Source organism: Sturnira hondurensis, unplaced genomic scaffold (assembly GCF_014824575.4).
Source record: "Sturnira hondurensis isolate 20B ecotype Veracruz unplaced genomic scaffold, ASM1482457v3 Scaffold0017284, whole genome shotgun sequence".
In the NCBI taxonomy this organism is placed as follows: domain Eukaryota; kingdom Metazoa; phylum Chordata; class Mammalia; order Chiroptera; family Phyllostomidae; genus Sturnira; species Sturnira hondurensis.
Window position 1 is genome coordinate 646,221 of NW_028089915.1, and position 20,239 is coordinate 666,459.

At 42.3% G+C, this 20,239-nt stretch overlaps 1 protein-coding gene across 4 annotated transcripts in view; it reads right to left on the minus strand.

The window, feature by feature from the left end:
* The window catches only part of CBL (Cbl proto-oncogene), a 126,703-nt gene that overhangs the window by 43,611 nt on the left and 62,853 nt on the right, over positions 1–20,239 (minus strand). For 3 of the 4 annotated variants that reach the window (XM_037067530.1, XM_037067529.1, XM_037067531.1), the window contains one exon: positions 1,281–1,427. The exons of the other annotated variant lie outside the window; for it this stretch is intronic. In XM_037067530.1, coding sequence (XP_036923425.1) covers positions 1,281–1,427 — 147 coding nt within the window. The remainder of the gene's footprint in view (positions 1–1,280; positions 1,428–20,239) is intronic. 4 annotated transcript variants of the gene reach the window in all.

Sequence of the window (20,239 nt, forward strand, 5' to 3'; positions counted from 1 at the left end):
GAAGGCAAATAACAGTTTTGTTCACTGCAGCAGTGCTTGTAAATAGCAAATAATTTGAAACGTGAATGTCAAAAGTATAGTGAATAGGGAGAGGAAGAGAAGACTGTTCAAAGAGCACAGGTTTCAGCTGAATCTGCAAAGGCTTATTTCATTTTTTAAAAAAAGACTTTATTTATTTATTTTAGAGAGAGGGTGGGAGGAAGAAAGAGTGGGAAACATCAATGTGTGGTTGCCTCTCACACTCCCCCTACTGGGGACCTCACCTACAACCCAGGCATGTGCCCTGAATGGGAATCAAACCAGTGACCCTTTGGTTCATAGTCTGGCACTCAATCCACTGAGCCACACTAGCCAGGGCAGACTTACTTCTTTAAAAAAAAGAAAAAGGCAAAAAGGAGTTTATGCTTATCAAATCTGAATAATATTTACACACACAGTCATTATTTTACTCTATGTTTCTGCATGTTTTAAATTTCATTAATAAAAAACTTAACTCATCTACTAAGCCACATCCCTCGCTGGTGTGGCTCAGTAGAGTGAGTGCCAGCCTGCAAACCAGAGAGTCGCCAATTCAATTTTCATGCGGGGGTTGTTCACCTTGGCATGTTCACACTAGGTCAATATTAGCAGTCCATTCTCTACTGAAGTTTTACCTCTTCAGAGGTACTCTAAAATAACTCCCTGTTCCCCAACCCCTCCCAGTAACACCTCCCCATACATCTACTTCATGACAACCACTAAGATTGAAATAAGCTTTATATATTTTCATTTGTTACTGCCTACCACTTCTATTTCATTCCCTAAAAAATCCTCAGTTCCTAGAATAATTCTTAACAACTATTAAGTACTCAATATACATTTGTTAAAAGAATTCCTCTAAATCTAAATTCCACTGGATCTTCTGCAAGCCATCTACCTGCATATCAATCAGTTTGCAATACTTAGGTGCAAAGTTTTGTGAAGATGGGTGCATTAATGTATGTGATAATAAGACACATGGGGAGTGGGATGATGGGGATACAGAAAAAACTAAAGACATCCTTATTTGCAGAAAGGGGAGTTCTATCAGCTTGGTACATGTATGTCATATGCCTGGGCTGTGGGCCAGGTCCCCAATTGGGAGCGTACAAGAGGCAACCACACATCGATGTTTCTCTCCCTCTCTTTTTCCCTTCCTTCTCCTCCCTTTAAAAATAAATAAAATATTTTTTTTAAAAAACTAAACTCACAGTATAAGCTTTAGTTCTTCATAATTCAAATTCATTATTTTGAGAACTTACTTTTCCCCAAAAGCTTTCCTCCAAAATTCTGCAGCATCTGCTTTAGTAATTCGAAATGTGTCTCCTTGAAACAGTCCACTTGGAAAGATTCCTTTTAGTTCTGCCAGCATGTGGCTGAAGATCAGGGACAATTTGGTTAGGTTTCGCCTACAAATAATCATAAATGCAATAATTAAATAAACACATAAAATTATTTACTGTACTTAATTCACCAGGTATATAATATATGAACATTAAAATACATTTATAAAAACTCTCTTTGGTCCTGCCTGGGTGCTCAGTTGGTTGGAGCACCATCCCATACACCAAGAAGTTGTGGGTTCAATCCCTGGTTAGGGTGCCTATGGGAGGCCATCAATCAGTGTTTCTCTTCTCTTCTCTCTCTCTTCCCCTCTCTAAAACCAATGAAAACATATATCTGTGGGTGAGAATTTTTTAAAAATCATCTTCAAATATACTTTCGGGCCCATTACTATCAAAGATACATAAACCTAGGGAAGAAGAGAAGGAATGTGCTGTTGACAGTATTAATACAGTTGACCCTTGAACAACATGGGTTTAAACTGTGTGTGTCCACATATATGTGGACTTTTTTCAATAAATACATATAGGGGCCCTGGCTGGTGTAGCTCAGTGGATTGAGCACAGGCCTGCGAACCAGAGGATCACGGTTCGATTCCCAGTCAGGGCACATGCCTGGGTTGCAGGCCGGTTCCCTGCAGGCCAACTCCCAGCAGGGGACGCACGAAAGGCAACCATACATTGATGTTTCTCTCCCTCTCTCCTTCCCCTCTAAAGATATAAATAAATAAAATATTTAATAAATAAATAAATAAATACATATAGGACAGTAAATGTATTTTCTTTCTCATGATTTTAACATTTTCTTTTGTCTAGCTTTAAGAATACAGAATATAATATATATATAACATAAAACATGTGTTAATCAAATGGTTTTAAAAATATTTATTGATTTTAGGAAGAGAGAGGAAAGGAGAAGCAAAACACTGATTTTTTTGTTCCACCTATTTATGCATTCATTGGATGATTCTTTTATGTGCCTTGATCAGGGATCAAACCTACAACCTTGGCACATAAGGATGACACTAACCAATGGAGCTACCTGGCCAGGGCCTGTGTTCATCACCTGATTATGTTATCAGTAAGGCTTTCAACAGTAGGCTATTAGTAGTTCAGTCTTGGGACAAAGTCATACGTGGATTTTTGACTGTGGGGGTGGGGCAAGTCCTAGGCATCTCTAACACCTGCATTTTTCAAGGGTCAGCTATACTTATGATATTGTTATCTTTGTTCAAAGGAGGGCTTTAGAAAATTTTCTTGCCCTAATATTATATGAAAGATGTAAGTAAAATGGCATAAACATTGCTGAATCCATTAGGTCATTTCCTATTCCCTCCACTCAAATAGATACTGCATACTAAATAAGAAAAAAATTTTGACAGTAATATATTTTGAGGCTTTGAATATTAAATTAATCAGGCCCAATAACTCTGAGCAAAAAGTAACAAATTTACTTTGGGGATGACATATAGGAGAATTCAACAAATAAGAACTTATACAGTGCTATAACCACTCAGAGAAAAGAAATGTTAGAAAAGCAAAATGTATTATTTTCTGCTTTGCTTAAGCTATTCTGAATAAAAATATCATATAACTCATACAAATTAAAACTGTCAAAAAAGGATTATTTAAATATCCAGACCTAATGAATATTTTCACTAAATCAGATTTTACAAAAACGATTCCTACTCCTTTCTAAAAATGAAATGTTAACTTCCAAACTATGTAAAAATTTCTACATAAGTGCATATGCTACTACTCTAACAATTAGTTAACTTTATTCTAATAACCTCTATTCAATGGGTGATTATAAAGATGCCACACAGTATCAATTTAACACACCAGATAATCTCTCTACTTTGAAGTATGTCTTTTAAGCAGATTGCCTTTATCTTTAATGATACTGTCAAACAAAACAAGATATAAATGCTTTAGATTACACTTGCTTATTTTATTTCCCTTTACCTCAATAATTAGTATTTGTGTACTCAAAAGCCTACTCCTGTCATACAAGTGGACTACAAAATTTCAAGTACATTCATGATCAAATTTGATGGACTGAAAAAAAAATTTTTGGTATAGATTTTTCTTTTTTTATGCTATACTGGAGGGTGACCACCAGTCCCACCTTTGTCTTTCCTGGATAAAATGCTGCACCAAAGTAATCAATTCTCTCTAGCCCGACTTTTCTGCAAAATGCTGCTGAAATCTTTCAATTGAGAATGCCAACAAATCAGCTTCAGTTTTTTGACATTTGTCTCCCTGTACTTGTTGCAAGTTATTTTCTTTCTAGTTTCCTATTTGTTTTCTGCAAGCACCTATAAAAACAATAAATGTTGATATTCCTTGAAGACGGCCTTAAAGTAATTTATATGCTAAAGAGCTCAGATACAAGCACTTATGTAATGCCTAAATTCCATTGTTTTCCTCCTTGCACTTTGAGATCCTTCAACTACTGCTGATTAGGATTTTTACTATTTCGAAAAGAAAAAGAAAAAAGATCAAGAATTATCACAGAGGAATTCTGAATCAGATAATTTGGTAGTAAATCTTGAAAGCAAAAATTATTCTTCAAAGTAAAGACTTTACTTACTATTCCAGCAGGACACCAGACTGCATGCACAGTGCACTGAGCCTCAGTATTAATATAACATTCTGCCAAATGTTAATTCTTAAAAGATATGCAGGCAAGAGTCCATGAATCCCTTAAGATATGCTCAACTGTCAGAACCTACTACATGTAAAAAACTATGCTAAACAGTAAGTTCAGCAAAATAATGTACGATATGACAGAAAAAATACATATCACCACTCCCAACATTACATCAGAGCTTTCTCAAAGAAACAGGTTTGAATCTTACTTCTTCCTTAAAACATCTTTCCTTGGTTTCTCCAATATTGTCCCCTCCCTTAGTTCTACTTGCTTTTGTTCTTCTGCTGGCTTTTCTTCCTATTCTCTTAATAGAGCTATTTCCCCAAAATTTGCTGTTTTCCTTTATTTTTCCATTACCCTCTGACCCTTCCTTTGCAATCTCAAGGCTTTAAAAATCACTTTGCAAATGATTCCCAAATCTTAGGCCTTGGTAGCTTTCCATCTGCCTACCACATTTCTCCATTCAAATGCTAGCCACCTCAAAGCAACATGTTCAAAATTAATCTTCCTTTTCAAATCTACTCTTTCTTCATGTTCTCTATTTATATATTTAATAAGGACAGCATCTTACTTTCTACAAGTTCAAAACCTTGGACCCATTTTGACTTCTTCCATTTTCTTTATTCTCCGTCTCTGATTTATCTGTCAATTTGCTGACCATTTGTTGTCAATCCTACCTAAATTACATTATTATCCTAACATACACTCCTTGCTACCTTTACCTACCAACTCTGTAATTCAAACTTCAATTTCTCACTATGGATGTCCAACCATACCACATACAACTGCCTTTTAAGGAGGGGAAAAAACAATTTCTACCCTGCCAAAGGGACAAAACCCAAATTCAGCTTTGATTTTAAGACTTTCCACTGACCTGGATCTAACCTAACTAATTTCTTAGTTATTTACTATTACATTGCAGAAAAACTGAACACCTTACCTTTTCTTATATGTACTACTATTATATGTATTCACTTTCCTACCTCTGAGCTTCTGCTTATCTGTATCCCTAGTTAGAAATAAGACCCAGCTTAAATGTTATCTCTTAAGAGGTTAGCTAGATGTAATAAATCTATAAAATATCCCCAGCATTTTCACTAAGGTTCTCTTAGTCATCTGAATCCATCCTATACTATAGTTATATGTGTACACAGAGCTGAATCCATTTCGGATGTGTATGTGTTTATATTCCTTGGGCATCTGGCACAATTTCTAGCCTTCATTATACCAGAAAACATCTGAATGCCTACTAGGTGCTAGGCAGTAGGGATTGGATACAAGAATGAACAAAACAATGGTTCCTGTTATTACTGCATTTAAATCCCCATGAGAAAGTATCAGGGGGTTGGAAAAAAGTGCTTTGAAGAAATACAAGGCAGGGTGTGAGAGCAAGTCATGGAAGGTTGCTGTTTCAGAGGGTGGTCTTAGGAACTTCTCTGTGTTGATTTTTTTAAAAGGCAAGTGTCAGGCAAAAAGACAAGAAGTGAATCTTGGAATGCTTAGCCCTCATCAACATCTTTGACTCTTCAAATAATTCTCCAATAAGAACCTACCAGGTATCCAGCACTCTGTTGGACCAGAGATAAAACACATACACAGGATGGACAGAAAGGTTTCTTAATATGTGAAGTAAGCCACAAAAAAGGGAAAGTTACTGACCACAGGATATAATGGCACCAGGTACCCAAGAGCAGTTCAAAGTACTGACTGAAACAGTTACTAAAAATCAACTGAAGATACTTTCTTACTCCAGAATGCACCCCCTCCAAAAGCCAGCTTATATTTCTTAAAACCAACAGAAATGCACATCCTAAGTGAAAGGTTTTCTAGGCTCTGCTGAGGAAGAAATGCCAATCAGCCACAATGCTAGGAAGTATAGAGCTTTATTGGGGTTTGCGCACCCAGGCAAGGTTCCCTGGTCCACAGAGTGGGGTCGGGGAAGTCACCCCCAAGCAAGGAATATGGCAGGGTTTTATTTTGGTTGACTCTCTTCATGGGAGGTGGGGATTGGTCCTCTTTGAACGAAGCGGCAATATATCATTGGTGGCTTTCCTCAGGCTCAGGTTGCTATGCGGATTTCTGTTTTTGCAAAGCCTGACCTTTGGCTCTCTGGTTTGACGTCAGCCATCTTTGCCAGGTTGTAGTTCAGCCGCCATTTTGTCCTACCCCGCCCATCCTGACATTCCAACCTCTTTGATAGGATAAGGGGCCCCCTGTTTGGTCTGGCTACTTCCTGCTGTGGGGGGAAGGGGCTAGAGGTCGGCCATTTCTGGTTCGTCAGGGAGGGGCGAGTAGGTTTTCTGACAGCGGGAGGAAGGAGTAGGGCTTTGCATGATCTGGAGAGTGGCGCCTAATAGTTGGAGAACATCCCATCCTAGAAGCGAAATAGGGCAGGAGGGTATGACAAGGAATGAATGGGAAAAGGGAAAGCCATCCAGGCTGCAGCTAAGCAGGGGGGTTCGCCACAGGCGAGACGGGGTCCTATCAACCCCCATGATCGAGATCTGGAAAAGAGTAAGAGGTCCTGAAAAAGATGGTAAAACAGAGTAGGTAGTCCCTGCGTCCACTAGGAAAGAGATGGACTTACCCACTACCTGCAGCATTACCCTGGGCTCGGCGAGGGTGATGGGGGTCTTCAAGTCCAGGCCACTTCAACCGCCTAGGAGTCTGAGAAGTTCCAGCACAGCCAGGGAAGAGTCCACCCCTTGCTCAGCTGGTCCCCCACGTGGAGGCGCTGGGGACGAGCCTCTAAGGGGACAGGCATCCCTCCAGTGGCCAAGCTGCTGGCAATCTGGGCAAGGCTTTGTTGGTGGCCCAGGTTAAGGACACTGGCGGGCCCAGTGCCCTTCTTTGCCACACTTGAAACAGGCCCCTGGTGGGGTCTTCTTCAGCCCAGACATAGGCTTCGCCCCTGTAGCGGTGTTTGCTACCGGCCACAGAGCCACTAGCATGGCTTGGGTTTGCAGGCTATCTTTTGCTGTAGGCGAGCCTGGTGGGTAGCCTCAGCCTCTGCTTCCCAGTTATTGAAAACCTTAAATGCCATATTTACCAGATCTCGGATGGTGGTTTGGGGGCCACCCTCGGCCTTTTCTAATTTTCTTCTAATGTCTGGGGCCGACTGGGAGATAAAGTGAGTAGCTAAGACAGTAGCCCCAGCGTTAGAAGCCAGGTCAAGTCGGGTATGGAGCACCATTGCCTTGGTTAGTCTGTTGAGAAACCGCGCTTGATTTTCTCTGGGGCCTTGGGTGACCTCTTTCTGAGCTTATCGTAACTGACTGCTTTGGGCAGATTGGTGCATACTTGCGATCAGGCACTTGACCATTTGGTTGCGGTGCCTCCAACCCGCCTGTCCTACCTGGTAGTCCCAGTCTGGTTCTGCCTCCGGCACAGCTTCAGCCCCTACTGGCATGAGGGGATTGGTGGCGTAGGTTTGGTCTGCATGAGCCACAGCTGCAGCCCAGACAGGGTCACGCTCGTCCAGGGTCATGGTGGAAGTTAAAATGATGTGCAGGTCATGCCATGTGAGGTCATAAGCCTGGACTAGGTATTGGAATTCTTTGATAAAATTGGTAGGGTTAGTGGAGAATGAGCCTAGGCGTTTCTCAATTGAAGAGAGGCCAGTTAGTGAGAAGGGGACATGGACCTGAACAACACCTTCTGCTCCTGCCACTTCCCAGAGGGGGCAAATGAGGGAGTCTAGGGGCTCTAGATTCAGGCAGGAGTGGGTATGTGAGCTGACCAGGGAAGAAAGGTCTTCAGAGGGAGGGGGAGAATTGGCTGAGAGGGGAGGGCTGAGGCTGGAGTAGCCATTGGGGGGAGTTGACACAGAGAGGGAGAAGGAGGGGAAGCAAGGTCTTCAGGGGAATCAGAAAAGGAGGAGGGAGGTTCTGGGGCAGTAGGCTTAGGAGGCCGGATGGGTTCAGGGTTCCCTCAGGGGAGGAGAACTTGGGCTGCAGAGCATTGGGCACACCAATCTGGGTGAGAACCTAAGGCCCAAAAGCCCTGAATGTATGGGACCTCAGACTATTTGCCAGTCTGTATGCAAAAATTATCTAGGTCAGTAAGGGTAATGAAATTGAAAGTGCCTTCAGGAGGCCAGGTTTCACGATTATCAAGCTGATATAACGGCCAGGCCGTAATGGATAGAAAAAACAGCCATTTTCGCTTGAGGCCAGGGTAAATTACTTTCAAATTTTTCAGAAGGCACCATAGAGGTGATTTAGGATCTGGCTTGGACTCCTGCCCTCCCATTCCTAGTCCCACAAGGAGCAGCAAATTCCTTAGTCCGGACTGGTGGGGTGGGCGCAAGGCCTCCTCCAGGAGTGGGGAAAGGAGTGGTCTTCAGCAGAAAACAACTCCTCCCAGGTTTCAGCACCAAAGGAAAGGTTTTCTAGGCTCCGCCAAGGAAGAAATGCCAATCAGCCACAATGCTAGGCAGTATAGAGCTTTATTGGGGTTTGCGCACCTGGGCGAGGTTCCCTTGTCCACAGAATGGGGTTGGGGAAGTCACCCCCAAGCAAGGAATATGGTGGGGTTTTATTTTGGTTGACTCTCTTCATGGGAGCTGGGGATGGTCCTCTTTGAACGAAGCGGCAATATATCATTGGTGGCTTTCCTCAGGTTCAGGTTGTTATACGGATATCCATTTTAGCAAAGCCCACCCTTTGGTTCTGTGGTTTGACGTCAGCCGTCTTTTATGGGTTGTAGTTCAGCCGCCATTTTGTCCTACCCTGCCCATCCCGACAACAAACATCATATTTCTTAAAAAGAAATAAAGAATCTATAAAAGCCCATTGGTCACAGCATTCTGACTGCTGAGCTGAAATTCTGTTCAATAACAGACTAAGGCCTTGGGCTTACTTATGATTCAGTGTCTACGGTGGATAGTGCAGAGTTTAATCAGCAGTCTAAAATGTACACTTAGAACAATAAGGCATAATGGATATTGGGGCTTATTACAGGGTAATCAACGCTTTTAAATATTCTCTCAGCAGTTACTTTATTTCATACAATATGTCCTAATACTTAACAGGAACACACCTGTTAAATGTTTTGTAAATGTCCTGAAGAGAAAACATTTCTTCCCTAATTTCCAGTAGGACATAGTACAAGTTTTTCTGTAACTCAGTATTTGAGGGAGGTCATTTTTACTATCTTTAACTCTAACCACCTACCTACATCTAAGCAATTTCAAAATCTACTCTATAGCTTCCACCTTCCTCTTCTCTCACAACTTCCCCATAATCAAATGTTGATTCTGTATGTAGTGTCAATTTTTTTTAAGTTCAAGAATGGGATCAATTCTTTTCCTCTAACCTCTAAAAGGTCCTACTCTAAAAGTCAATGTATCTCAGACCTAAAGTAATGGCATACATTTTTCTGAGTATAACTTCAGCTAATAAGGGACTAAGATCTTTATGTCACCAATACATAAATATATTACAAATGAAATAAGCAACTATATAACTCCAGTTTTAGCTGCAAAAGCAGAAAAGTAAATATCACTGGATAGGAATCACAATCACCATTTCTATATATCCAACAAGAAAGTGTTGGAAAGTACCCTTTATAAGAATAACAGATAAACTGAAAATTCTAATGATGCCAATCCATGCGCTTATTACTATACAAAATACTGAAAAAAAAAAAAAAACAAGCTATCTTGTAACTCTTGGCTACCGAGTACTTTGCAAAGAAAGAGGAAAGGAAAAAAGAACACAATATGAGGAGATAAGTTAATTCTTAATATTAAAGTGTATTTATTCATTTTTAACACAAGTATTGACAGTGTTACCAAACAAGGGTCCGAGGGGGGCAATACTTGGCCCACCGAGGGATGCCAAAAACTGCTTCAGAAAACAGGGGCCCCTCCCAAGGACAGTATACTAATATCTATTAGGCTCTTCTGTCCGCCACCAACTGGAAAGACATCTCTCAATGCCAGAGATTTGTGAAAAGGAAACAAAATGTTCATTTAATGCTATTCAGGCCTAATGCCTTCCTTAAAATATTAAAGTCTTTAAGGGTATACACCTACACACACCCACACACAGTGCTCCCTTCTCCCACTGTCCCAACTCCAGGTACCGTAAATCAGGAAAAGAGCACACGTCCGTTTTTTTTCAGGTTGCTGGCACTGTGGGCTGTGTCGCCTACCTGTCCAGGCAAGATCTCCAATTAATCCAAAGTCACGTGGCACCTTTCACTGGCAAGAGTTCTTTGTACCAAGTTCCAGTCAAAGTCTCTTTTGGTTTCCAGGCCACTCGGCCAAAGGGAGCGCCCCAAAGCCGCGTGGGCCTATTCTACCAAAGCCACACTCCACCCAAAGCGCGTCTTTCTTCTTCACCTGGCTGCAGGGATCTCCATTCTGGCAAAGCTGCGTGGTCTTCCCTTTCACCTGGCCAAGAGGGGGTTTGCACTCTACTGAAACCGTGTGGCTCTCTCTCCTAATGGCTACAGGGGTCTACATCTTTCCAAAACAGCGTGGCTCTCCCCCTCACCTGGCCAATAGGAGGTCCTCACTCTGCTAAAGCCACACGGCTCTCTTGCAGGCACTCTCTCAGAGAAGCAGCCCCAGTTCCAGCCAGAGTAGCAGCCACTCACTTCTCTCTGGCCCAAAACTTGGCCACCGCTATTTAACATATCTGTGAAACCAGTTAAAGGTTATAGATATGTTAAATGACCATTCCAGAGGTTAGCTGCAAAACTGTTGCTATGCAAAACTGCTCTCAATGGCCCTGCTCCATTCATCCCTTCCTCCAACTGACACCTGGGGAGGGGGTGAGGACATCTTAATATTTCCTCCAATATTCCTGTACACTTTGAGTTCTGGACACTATTCCAAATCTTTCCTGCCCCCCACCCCTTGGCTGCACCCTGTATCAACAGTATCACTCTTTTTTTTGTTGTTTTAATGAGAATCCCTTAAAAATACAGTAACAGTTTTGAGAAGAAATGAATATTAAGAGACTGAGGTCTTCTAGAAAAAAAATGACCTGTAATACAATTAGTCCAAGGTATTCATAAAGATATTCTCACTTGGGGTTATTTTTTAACTCCATTTTGATAGTTAGAGATAAATTATATGATTGACAAGCATGCTTTTTAATTCCTTCTACAAAGAAGTGCCTGAAAATATATACACATAATAGCCAAAATGTATTTTCTGATCGCCTATGAACTTATTGTGTCCTTGGGCAGTTATTTACCCTCTCTGGGCAACTCTTGCCACAGAAGTAATATAAAAAAATGGAGTCGGTCACTCTTAAAGATTTCTTTCTATGTATAAATATGTATAAATTTATGCTATACCATCAATTTGAAATTGAAAAAGAAATCTTAACTACTAGTTTAATTTTGTAAGTGGGTTCAAGAAGACATGAGAGAAAGACAGCTAGTGCCTATCCTTATATGACTGAGGGCTAATAATTTTACCAAGTAATAATAATTTTTAAAAGTACATTTTATTCCTGCAAGAATTATAATATTATGGAATTTAAATAAACAGTTAATTGTATGAACTGTATGTAGGTCCTGAAAATTAATCTAATCTGATAAACTACAGCATTGTTATCTACTCTGACACTAGGGATTGGCTAAATCCCAGAATATGTTAATTATTTTAAAATTTCTGAATAAAACAAAAACATCAAAAATCTCAGCCATTTCAAAATACTGCCTCGAGAAAATGGTTCAGAGAATCAGAAAAAACATTTGATTTTTTACAAAGAGAAGCAGAACTTTCCTTTTAGAAACAATTTAGTTAACTACAGAATCGAAGTGATAGGTACACAATAGTAAAATTCTTTCATCTTTTCTGTGTGACTGAAAAATTTCATAATAAAATATTGGGGGGAAACCCCCAAAATTCGAGAATGAAGTCTACTTTCATATTTGCGGACCTAATGATCCTGTACTGACCAGGGAGAAAATTTCCAAATGATTAACATTTTTAATATAATGATTAACAAACTGTACATTATAGATGCCATTCTGGAGTTATAAAATATTCTAAAAATGAGGTCACAATATAACTCATTCTTTGCTAATCAGTCATGTTGTGGGCTGAAAAACTCATATGATAAATTAATTATACTGCTGAAAGCTGAAGTGATCAGTACTTTTAAGTATTTCAATTACTGGTACCATTTCAGTGATAATTGTGCTGCTTTTCCTATTCATTAACTAAAAACCTTATAGACAAACACTAATATCATTCAAAGAATGCTGAGTGAAAACATACTGAGATGACATTTGTAACTCAATAGCAGCATCCTCTGCTCACAGTAATGAGCTTTAAAAATAGACACAACAGGAACTTCTTTCAACAAAGCTTCACAGGAAGTCGATGAAGTACTATTTAACTCTTTAAAGCTTAAACTGCTTTAAGACAAAAACCATCCCCTTTACAAAAGGAGTTCTAAGCCAATATACCTAGTATCAATAACCTTTTTTATTAAATATATATTAAGTATACTGCATACTATGCTCAAATATAGTATCCTGCCTTTGAGACTCCCACGCTACATGGTATCAGATTACCATCACATAACAATAATACCCAGAACATTCTGAGCTGTTTCACAGAATTCTAAAACTAAATTAATTCCCCAAGGACAAGGGAAGGCATTAACCCTATGAGAATCTCCAACACTCCTCACATCCTTCTACCAGATTAGCTTTAAGAGACTCAATCTCCTTATTTCCCCTGCACAAAAATCTTCATTGACTTCCCAATAACCACCAAAAAATTCAAATTGCTCACTTTCTGAGTCAAAACATTAACACTATGGTCCTGACTTACCTCCCTAAATATACACTGCCCAATATTTCCCATCCTATCCTTTCCCATTATATCTTGTCCAAACTGGCCAGATGATGATAATGTTCCAAAAATATATGCCTCCCTTCATTTCTAATAGTTAACACTAATAAGTTACTATGTATGAGATACTTTGCTAAACTACATATACACTTCATTTAACTCTCTTAATAATGTTGTGAAAGAAAAATCACTAATCCTACTGTAGAAGGGTGTAGCCAGGGGGCCCCCAAAAGAATTTGCAATGGGGTCAGGAACTCAGGGTATCCAGAAAATATTAAAAAATATGGGTGTCCTCACCCCCACAAGTCTGAGCTAGGGGGATGGTATACATGGAGAAGGGCCGTTGAGTTGTTTTGCATAGCAACAGTTTCACAGATAGCCTCTAGAATGGTATTTAACATATCTATAACCTTTAACTGCTTTCATAGATATGTTAAATAGCTGTAGCCAAGCTTTGAGTCAGGGAAAATAGAGTGACTTCCACTCATGATGTAACTGGGAGGCAACTCCCCAGCCCGTTATAGCACCTGTGTGAGAACTTGGAGATGATTGGCTCCATACTATGGGGCCACACCTGCCCAGACTCGCTATGGCAGCCCAGTAAAGCTGGGAGGATATGGGTGTCCTGGCAGTGTAGCCAATTGTGGGAGGAGTCGGAAATGGGACAGCAGAAGAAGATTGGCATGGAGATTTAAACACAGACAGGGCAGCCGTTGAAGAGAGAACCGTGTGTTTTGGTCCAGAATGGGGACTCTCACAGCCATGTGACAGAGAACCACCATGCGGCTTTGGTAGAGAATCACCACTGTGTATATTTGTGGGTGTTTTAAGGGACTTTGGGATTTTGATTAAGACATTAAGTCATTACTCTTAAGTCTGTATATAAATAAATATATTTGAATAAATAATTCCTTTCCTTTTCAACAATCTCTAACATGGAGATCTATAATTCTCTTGTGAAGGGAAAGGAAAGCCTAGTACAGGGGGACCCCAGGAGAAGGGGGGGCCAACTAGGTAACATTCTGGAACCCCCTTCCCTGGTGGCCAATCCAGGAAAACCATGGGAGACGTGCAGTTGCTTTACAACTCCTTGTCACAGTAAAAGCCTGTCAAAACTAGCCAGGAAGGACCTGCCCTATAAGAATAGAGTCCCTCCAGCCCATGAGGTCAATCTCTGTTTGGAGTTGGCCTGCTCCCATGTTCTCTGCTATAAACTCTGGATGTTCAGTTCAAATCTTTGTCCCGATCACCAAGAACCTGGTTACCTGTGTCCACCTGTGACACTATTTTACAAATAATAAACAAAGACTTAGTGACATTAAACAACTTGCCCAAAGTCTTCAGAGCTAATGAGTGGCAGAGTAGGTCTGTCTGATTCAAGTGCCCAGTCTCACTGATACGATAACACAGTTATTCCCTTTTGTATGACTATGGTTATGGAAATCCTGCCCATTCAAAGTTCATTTATATGGTATCTCCTTGGTATGTGTTGGGACAGGGAAAAGAAGTTTGCCAGTCTTCATTTAATATTACTCTCCAGCTTCGGACACCACCACCCTCCCCCGAAATCGTTTCTTCTTTATATTTTGCACAGGCTCCATCATGCTTTATTTTGTATTAGTTGTCTTATTCCCCAGTAAGAATGAGAACTCTTTAAGAAAGGGTAAAGGAAGGTATCTCACATACTTTACCCTCTGCAGTTGTGAGCACACTGCTTTGCACTTAATAAAATTTGTAGAACTGAATTGGAAAAGATACATTTTTTATTTTGGAATTTTAGGTTTATAGAAAAGTTGCAAAGATAGTAAAGACCATTCCCATATACCCCTCATTCAGTTTCAGTTTTCCATAATATTATCATCTTGTATTACTGTGGTACATCTGTCAAAACTAAGATACAAACATCAGTATAGTCCTATTAACTAAACCCAGACTTTATTCAGATTTCACTATTTTTCCCATTGATGTTCTTATCTGTTCCAGGAGCCAATCCTGGATACCAAATTACATTAATTCATTAAATCTCCTTAATCTCCTCTGGTCTGTGATAGTTTCCTTGTTTTCCATGACCTTGATCATTTTGAGGGGTACTGCTCAGATATTTTTGTAGACCATCACTCAATTTGTTATTTCTTTTCATATTTTGACTGGAATTATAATTTTATAAAAGAATACCACAAAATAGAAGTGCTCTTCTCATTCTATCATATCAGGAACACATAAAATCCACACGACATCACTGGTGATATTAACCTCGACTACTCCCATAAGGCAGTATTCTCTAAGCTTCTCCACTGTGTAGTCACTACTGGAAAATATTTACTTTTTCCCAGATATATTCCTTCTTTCCTAATTCACTTAAAAGAAACTACTTATACTAGAGTCAGTATTTTTAAGTGATTAGTATGATACATTCTCATTAAAGCACAAACTATTGAGGCATAATATTTCTAAGTTAATACCTTTGGTTTTTAGTGTAGTCAGAAAAAAAAGCTTTAAAACCATTGTGAACATTAAGCAAATGTTCACTAACATACGTTAACTTTTGGTACTAGCATCCTTATTTCCTAAGGAGTTCAAGAATATAGTCAGACTTGGTCAAGATGAAGGAGTAGGTGAAAATTGTACTCCCACCTTCCCATGACCACATCAAAATTATAACTACCAAACATCCACAAAGAGAACTGTCGGAAGCCCAGCTGAATAGAAGTCCTATAAGAATATACATAAAAAGCTGCATGGAGATTGGTAAGAGGTGTGGAGATGTAGAACTGGCTGGTCTCACACCCACATGTAGTGGCTAAAAATAAGGAGGGATATCTCAACTGGAGATGATCACCCCCAAGGAGGAATGGGCCCAAGACCCATACCAGACCCACCAGCAAATGGTGTCAGTGGCAGAAAGAAAAGTCCCCATAACCTCTGGCTGTAAAAACCAACTGGGAGTTCTAGCCAAGATGGAGGCGTAGGTTGAAACCCTTCACTTCCTCTCACAACCTAAAGGAGGTTAACAACCAATCTAAAATCAATAAAAAACCATAAGCACCAGAAAATCAAACTGCACGGAACTCTTGCCAACCATGGAATTAAATAAAAAATTGACCAGAACAACCAGACTGGTACACCATGACAAAGAAATAGGGCCCAAATGAAAAAACACAGCAAAACCTCAGAACTAAGTGATGAGGACATTGCCAACCTAACTGATGGATAATTTAAAGCCCTGGTAATAAAAATGCTCACAGTGATAGAGAAAAGCCCCTTTTCCGCTAGCCTGAGAGCACCCTGTAGCAGAGTCTAACTTCCGCATTCGCTTCTGTAACCTGCTTCTGCCGTGCAGCCAAAGAGAGCCACAGCACCTCAGGTATTCCCAAATAAGGAAATAGACATAACTTCCGCATTCTGCTTCTGTAACTTGTTTTCCCACGTAGACAGGAAGGTCCTGCAGGCTATATAAACCCCAAGAACCCTTTGTTCAGAGCTCAGAATTTGGAGATCACTCTCCTCTGGGGCTGTGCACGTAATAAAGATCATGCTCCTGAACTCTCAAGTGTCTGGTCGCTTCATTTTTCTGTAACATTTGGTTCCCTGACTGGGAAGCGACCTTACATAAATTTGGGCCGATTTGCCACCAGCTGGACAGGGCGGACCGGGCGGCCAGTGGTCTGACCAGGGACTGGGGGAGTACGTGCCCTGAGATTTCTTAGGCCACAAACGGTCGGGGCACTGGACACTGACCCGCGACTCCAAACGCAAAGTGAGGATTTCGAACCATGATCTATCAGAAGGCACTGAATAGGAAATCAGTAAGTGCCCCAAGGACCGGGCCCGAGACCAGGGAGAGACTGATCACCTCTCATAGCCAGAAAATTTCATCAGAGTCAGGAACTTAGACTAAGTCCGATCATCAGACCCTCACTTGGGGAGGGACCAGACCCGAGACCAGGAAGGGAGGTTCGAGTCCTCCCAGATCTGCCTGAGGATGGAGACTAGGTAGTCCAATCACCGGACCCTCACTCGGGGAAGGAATGTTTAACTTCTGAGTGTCTGAGAGTGAAAGTGAGAGTGTGTATGTTTGTGGCTCCATGGGTGAAAAACCTACGGAACAAGATTGGGCCCCAACCTGCAGTTTCTGTGTCAGGTCATACGGGATAATGGCTGGCAGTTAACCCCGAATTCTGCTGGGGCAGCCTTAGCTAAGACCTACTTCGCCGCATAAGGGGACAGGCCAGGCGGGCAAGCGAGTGAACCCCACCCTTTGTGTGTCTGCACCAAGTGGGAGGTGGGCCTTCCACAGTCTTAGATTGTATGCTCAAGAACTTCAGTAGCTTTAGAGGGCAAGACCCATCTCTGAATGCAGAACAACTTGAGATTTTTTGCATATCAGAATGGCCGACCTTCAGAGTGGGCAGGCCCCACCCCCGAGGGAACTTTAAATTTGTCCACCATTAGAGCAGTTCACCTCGTAGTTACGGGAAAGCCAGGTCACCCCAACCAGTATGCCTATACAAACAGGTGGCAAGAATTGGCCCAGGACATGCCCAGATGGCTGAGCCAGTGTGCACGGACTGCGGACCGCCCTAAAGGGACCTTGGGCAGTACGCCTCGGAGGACACGTTGTGCGCAGTCCCGGGGACAGAGGACCTCGACTGCCCTAGTTGCCAGAGCCAGGTCCCTCCATCCACCAAGATCAGACGCAGGAAGATGAATTAGTTGTCCTCCAGCTGCCTCCATATCGGGCCCCACCAGCTGGGACCCTCGACCCCTCTGACTATGCTCGCACGGCCGCCCCTGAGCAACAGCCGGCCTGGGACCCAAACACAGAACAGGGACGGGCAGCCCTTGATCAGTATCGCCACTCCTTACTACAGGAGGTAAAAGTGGCGGCTAGAAAACCCACAAATATGGCCAAGGTAGCCACCATAATTCAGAAGGCAGACAAGTGTCCCAGGGACTTCCTAGAGCGCCTAATGGAGGCCTATTGGGTTTATACCCCTTTTGACCCAGAGGCGACCGAGAACCAGTGTATGGTTGCCATGGCCTTTGTCTCCCAGTGGGCCTCAGACATTAGGAAAAAGCTTCAGAAATTAGAAGGCTTCACAGGCATGACTTTGAACCAACTCTTGGCAGTAGCCAACAAAGTATATGAAAACCGAGATGAAGCCGTGGCAGCCGCCCGCTTAGAAGACCAAAAATTGCAGGCCACCCTCTTAGCCGCTGCACTGAGAAAACCAGCCTCCACAACATCAAAAAGTTGCCCGGGGAATAAAAAGGGGCACTTCAAAGTAGAAAAAGATCAGTGTGCTTACTGCAAAGAGCAGGGGCATTGGAAGCGAGATTGTCCAGCCCAAAAGCAGCGGGAGGAGTCATCTAACAGTCGGGCAGTCCTGCCGGCGCCAGCCCCCAATGTATTAGCCCTTGCCGGGTTCAGCCAAGACTGAGGAGGACCAGGCTCCATTGAGCTTGGTCCCCAGGAGCCCATGGTTAGAGTAAAAGTCGGGGGCCAAGACACTGACTTTATGGTAGACACCGGGGCGGAACATTCAGTAGTCACTGTCCTGGTAGGACCCCCAACTGGAAAGGAGGTTCTAGTACAAGGGGCTACCGGCCTCTCAGCCGGCCCGCAAAGGTTTTGCCAGTTGAGGAAGGTCGAACTTGGCAGCCACCAGATCACCCGTGAGTTCCTGTACCTGCCAGACTGCCCAATTCCCCTGTTGGGCAGGGACATTCTAACCAAGCTGGTGGCATGGGTCACTTTCTGATCTGGGGGGGGCCTCCCTAGACCTGCCTACACCGCGGACCATCGCCCTAGTAATACCTAGAGAAGACGAATATAGACTCCACCAGAAAGACGAAGGGCCAGCCCAGGATCCCCTTTGGGCAGCCTACTCTGGAGTCTGGGCAGAGGACAATCCACCAGGACTAGCGAAAGGGCGGGAGCCCAAGTTAGTAGAGCTCATGCCTGGCGTGACTCCAAGATGCCTCAAACAGTACCTGATACCTAGAGATGCCCGGCACGGCATAGCTCCGATAATCAATAGGCATCTAGAAGCGGGGATCCTAGTCCCTTGCCAGTCACCGTGGAACACACCATTGCTCCCTGTAAAGAAACCAGATGGGTCTGGCTATAGGCCGGTACAGGACTTACGGGCAGTCAATCAAGCGACGGTTACGCTGCACCCTGTAGTCCCAAATCCATATACCCTGTTGGGACAGTTGCCATCGACAGCCACTCACTTTACCTGCCTAGACCTGAAAGATGCCTTCTTCTGCATCCCTCTGGCCCTGCAGTCACAGGCCGTATTTGCCTTCGAGTGGGAGGACCCAGTATCTGGGGAAAAGTCCCAGCTAACTTGGATGAGACTGCCACCGAGCTTCAGAAACTCTCCCACTCCCCTCAGAGAGGCCCTGGCCAAAGATCTAAAATCATTCACCAAGAAGGAGACTGGACAACTTTGGACTGATTTGCTGCTGCTGGCACTACTTAGAATTAGGAATGCTCCCAAAGTCTTTAGGAGACCTCCTCCCATCCTCAGAATAGATAAAGGGGGGAGATGTAGCAGGAGACCTGTTTAGACGAGCCCAGACAAGTCAGAGGGACTCGGTCCGTTTGCTGAGCCACTAAGATAAGGAGGGGTAAACAACTAAGAAACTAAGAAGTAAGAACAAAAGAACATTATATGACCCTATCAGCAGCCCTGCTTTCTTGCTTCTGTAAACCTGCTTAGCTGTATGCTACTGTTGTGTGGACACTGCAGCAGTCAGGTTCTCTGTGTAACTGGTTCTGATAGGAATGGCTCTGGTTTTGAAGGTTATGAACTGAGGTCCAAGGCTGACCATCTGATTTATAGGTTGTTTGCAAGGTCTAAGTTTCAAGAAGGTAAAAATGTCCCTGCGAATCTAGGGACTTTTGGCTGCCTGATACCAAGTTTAAGTACAGTCTTTCCCAGTGTGGGAAAGGAACAGGGATTAAAAGTGAATTATGGATAAATCTGGATAGGTAAAAAGGCTGTAGAAGGTTTGTGAATATTGCAGAAAGTCTGTGGGAAGTTATAAAAATAAATGGAAATGTGAAAGTTTTGGAAAGAAATTATGTGGTTAGTAATAGAAGGTATAAGGCATGGAGATGCATCTTGGATAGGTATTAGAAGGAGAAAGATTTTCCTTCAAGCTTTGTGTTTTTCTCTCTACCTGATCCCTCCAGAATTTGGCATTCTGAAGGAATGAATGATGATGTAAGGTTTCTTTGCATAAAACCAATAAGACCAGTCATTAATAGTGGTTTTGTTAACCAGGACTTTGACTGGAATGTCACACCTGAAGGAGGCATGTATGGGTTCTGGTCATTACCAGAGAGCTCAGAGGAACTGGTATTGACCTGTGAAGCTAGCAAAAGCCCAC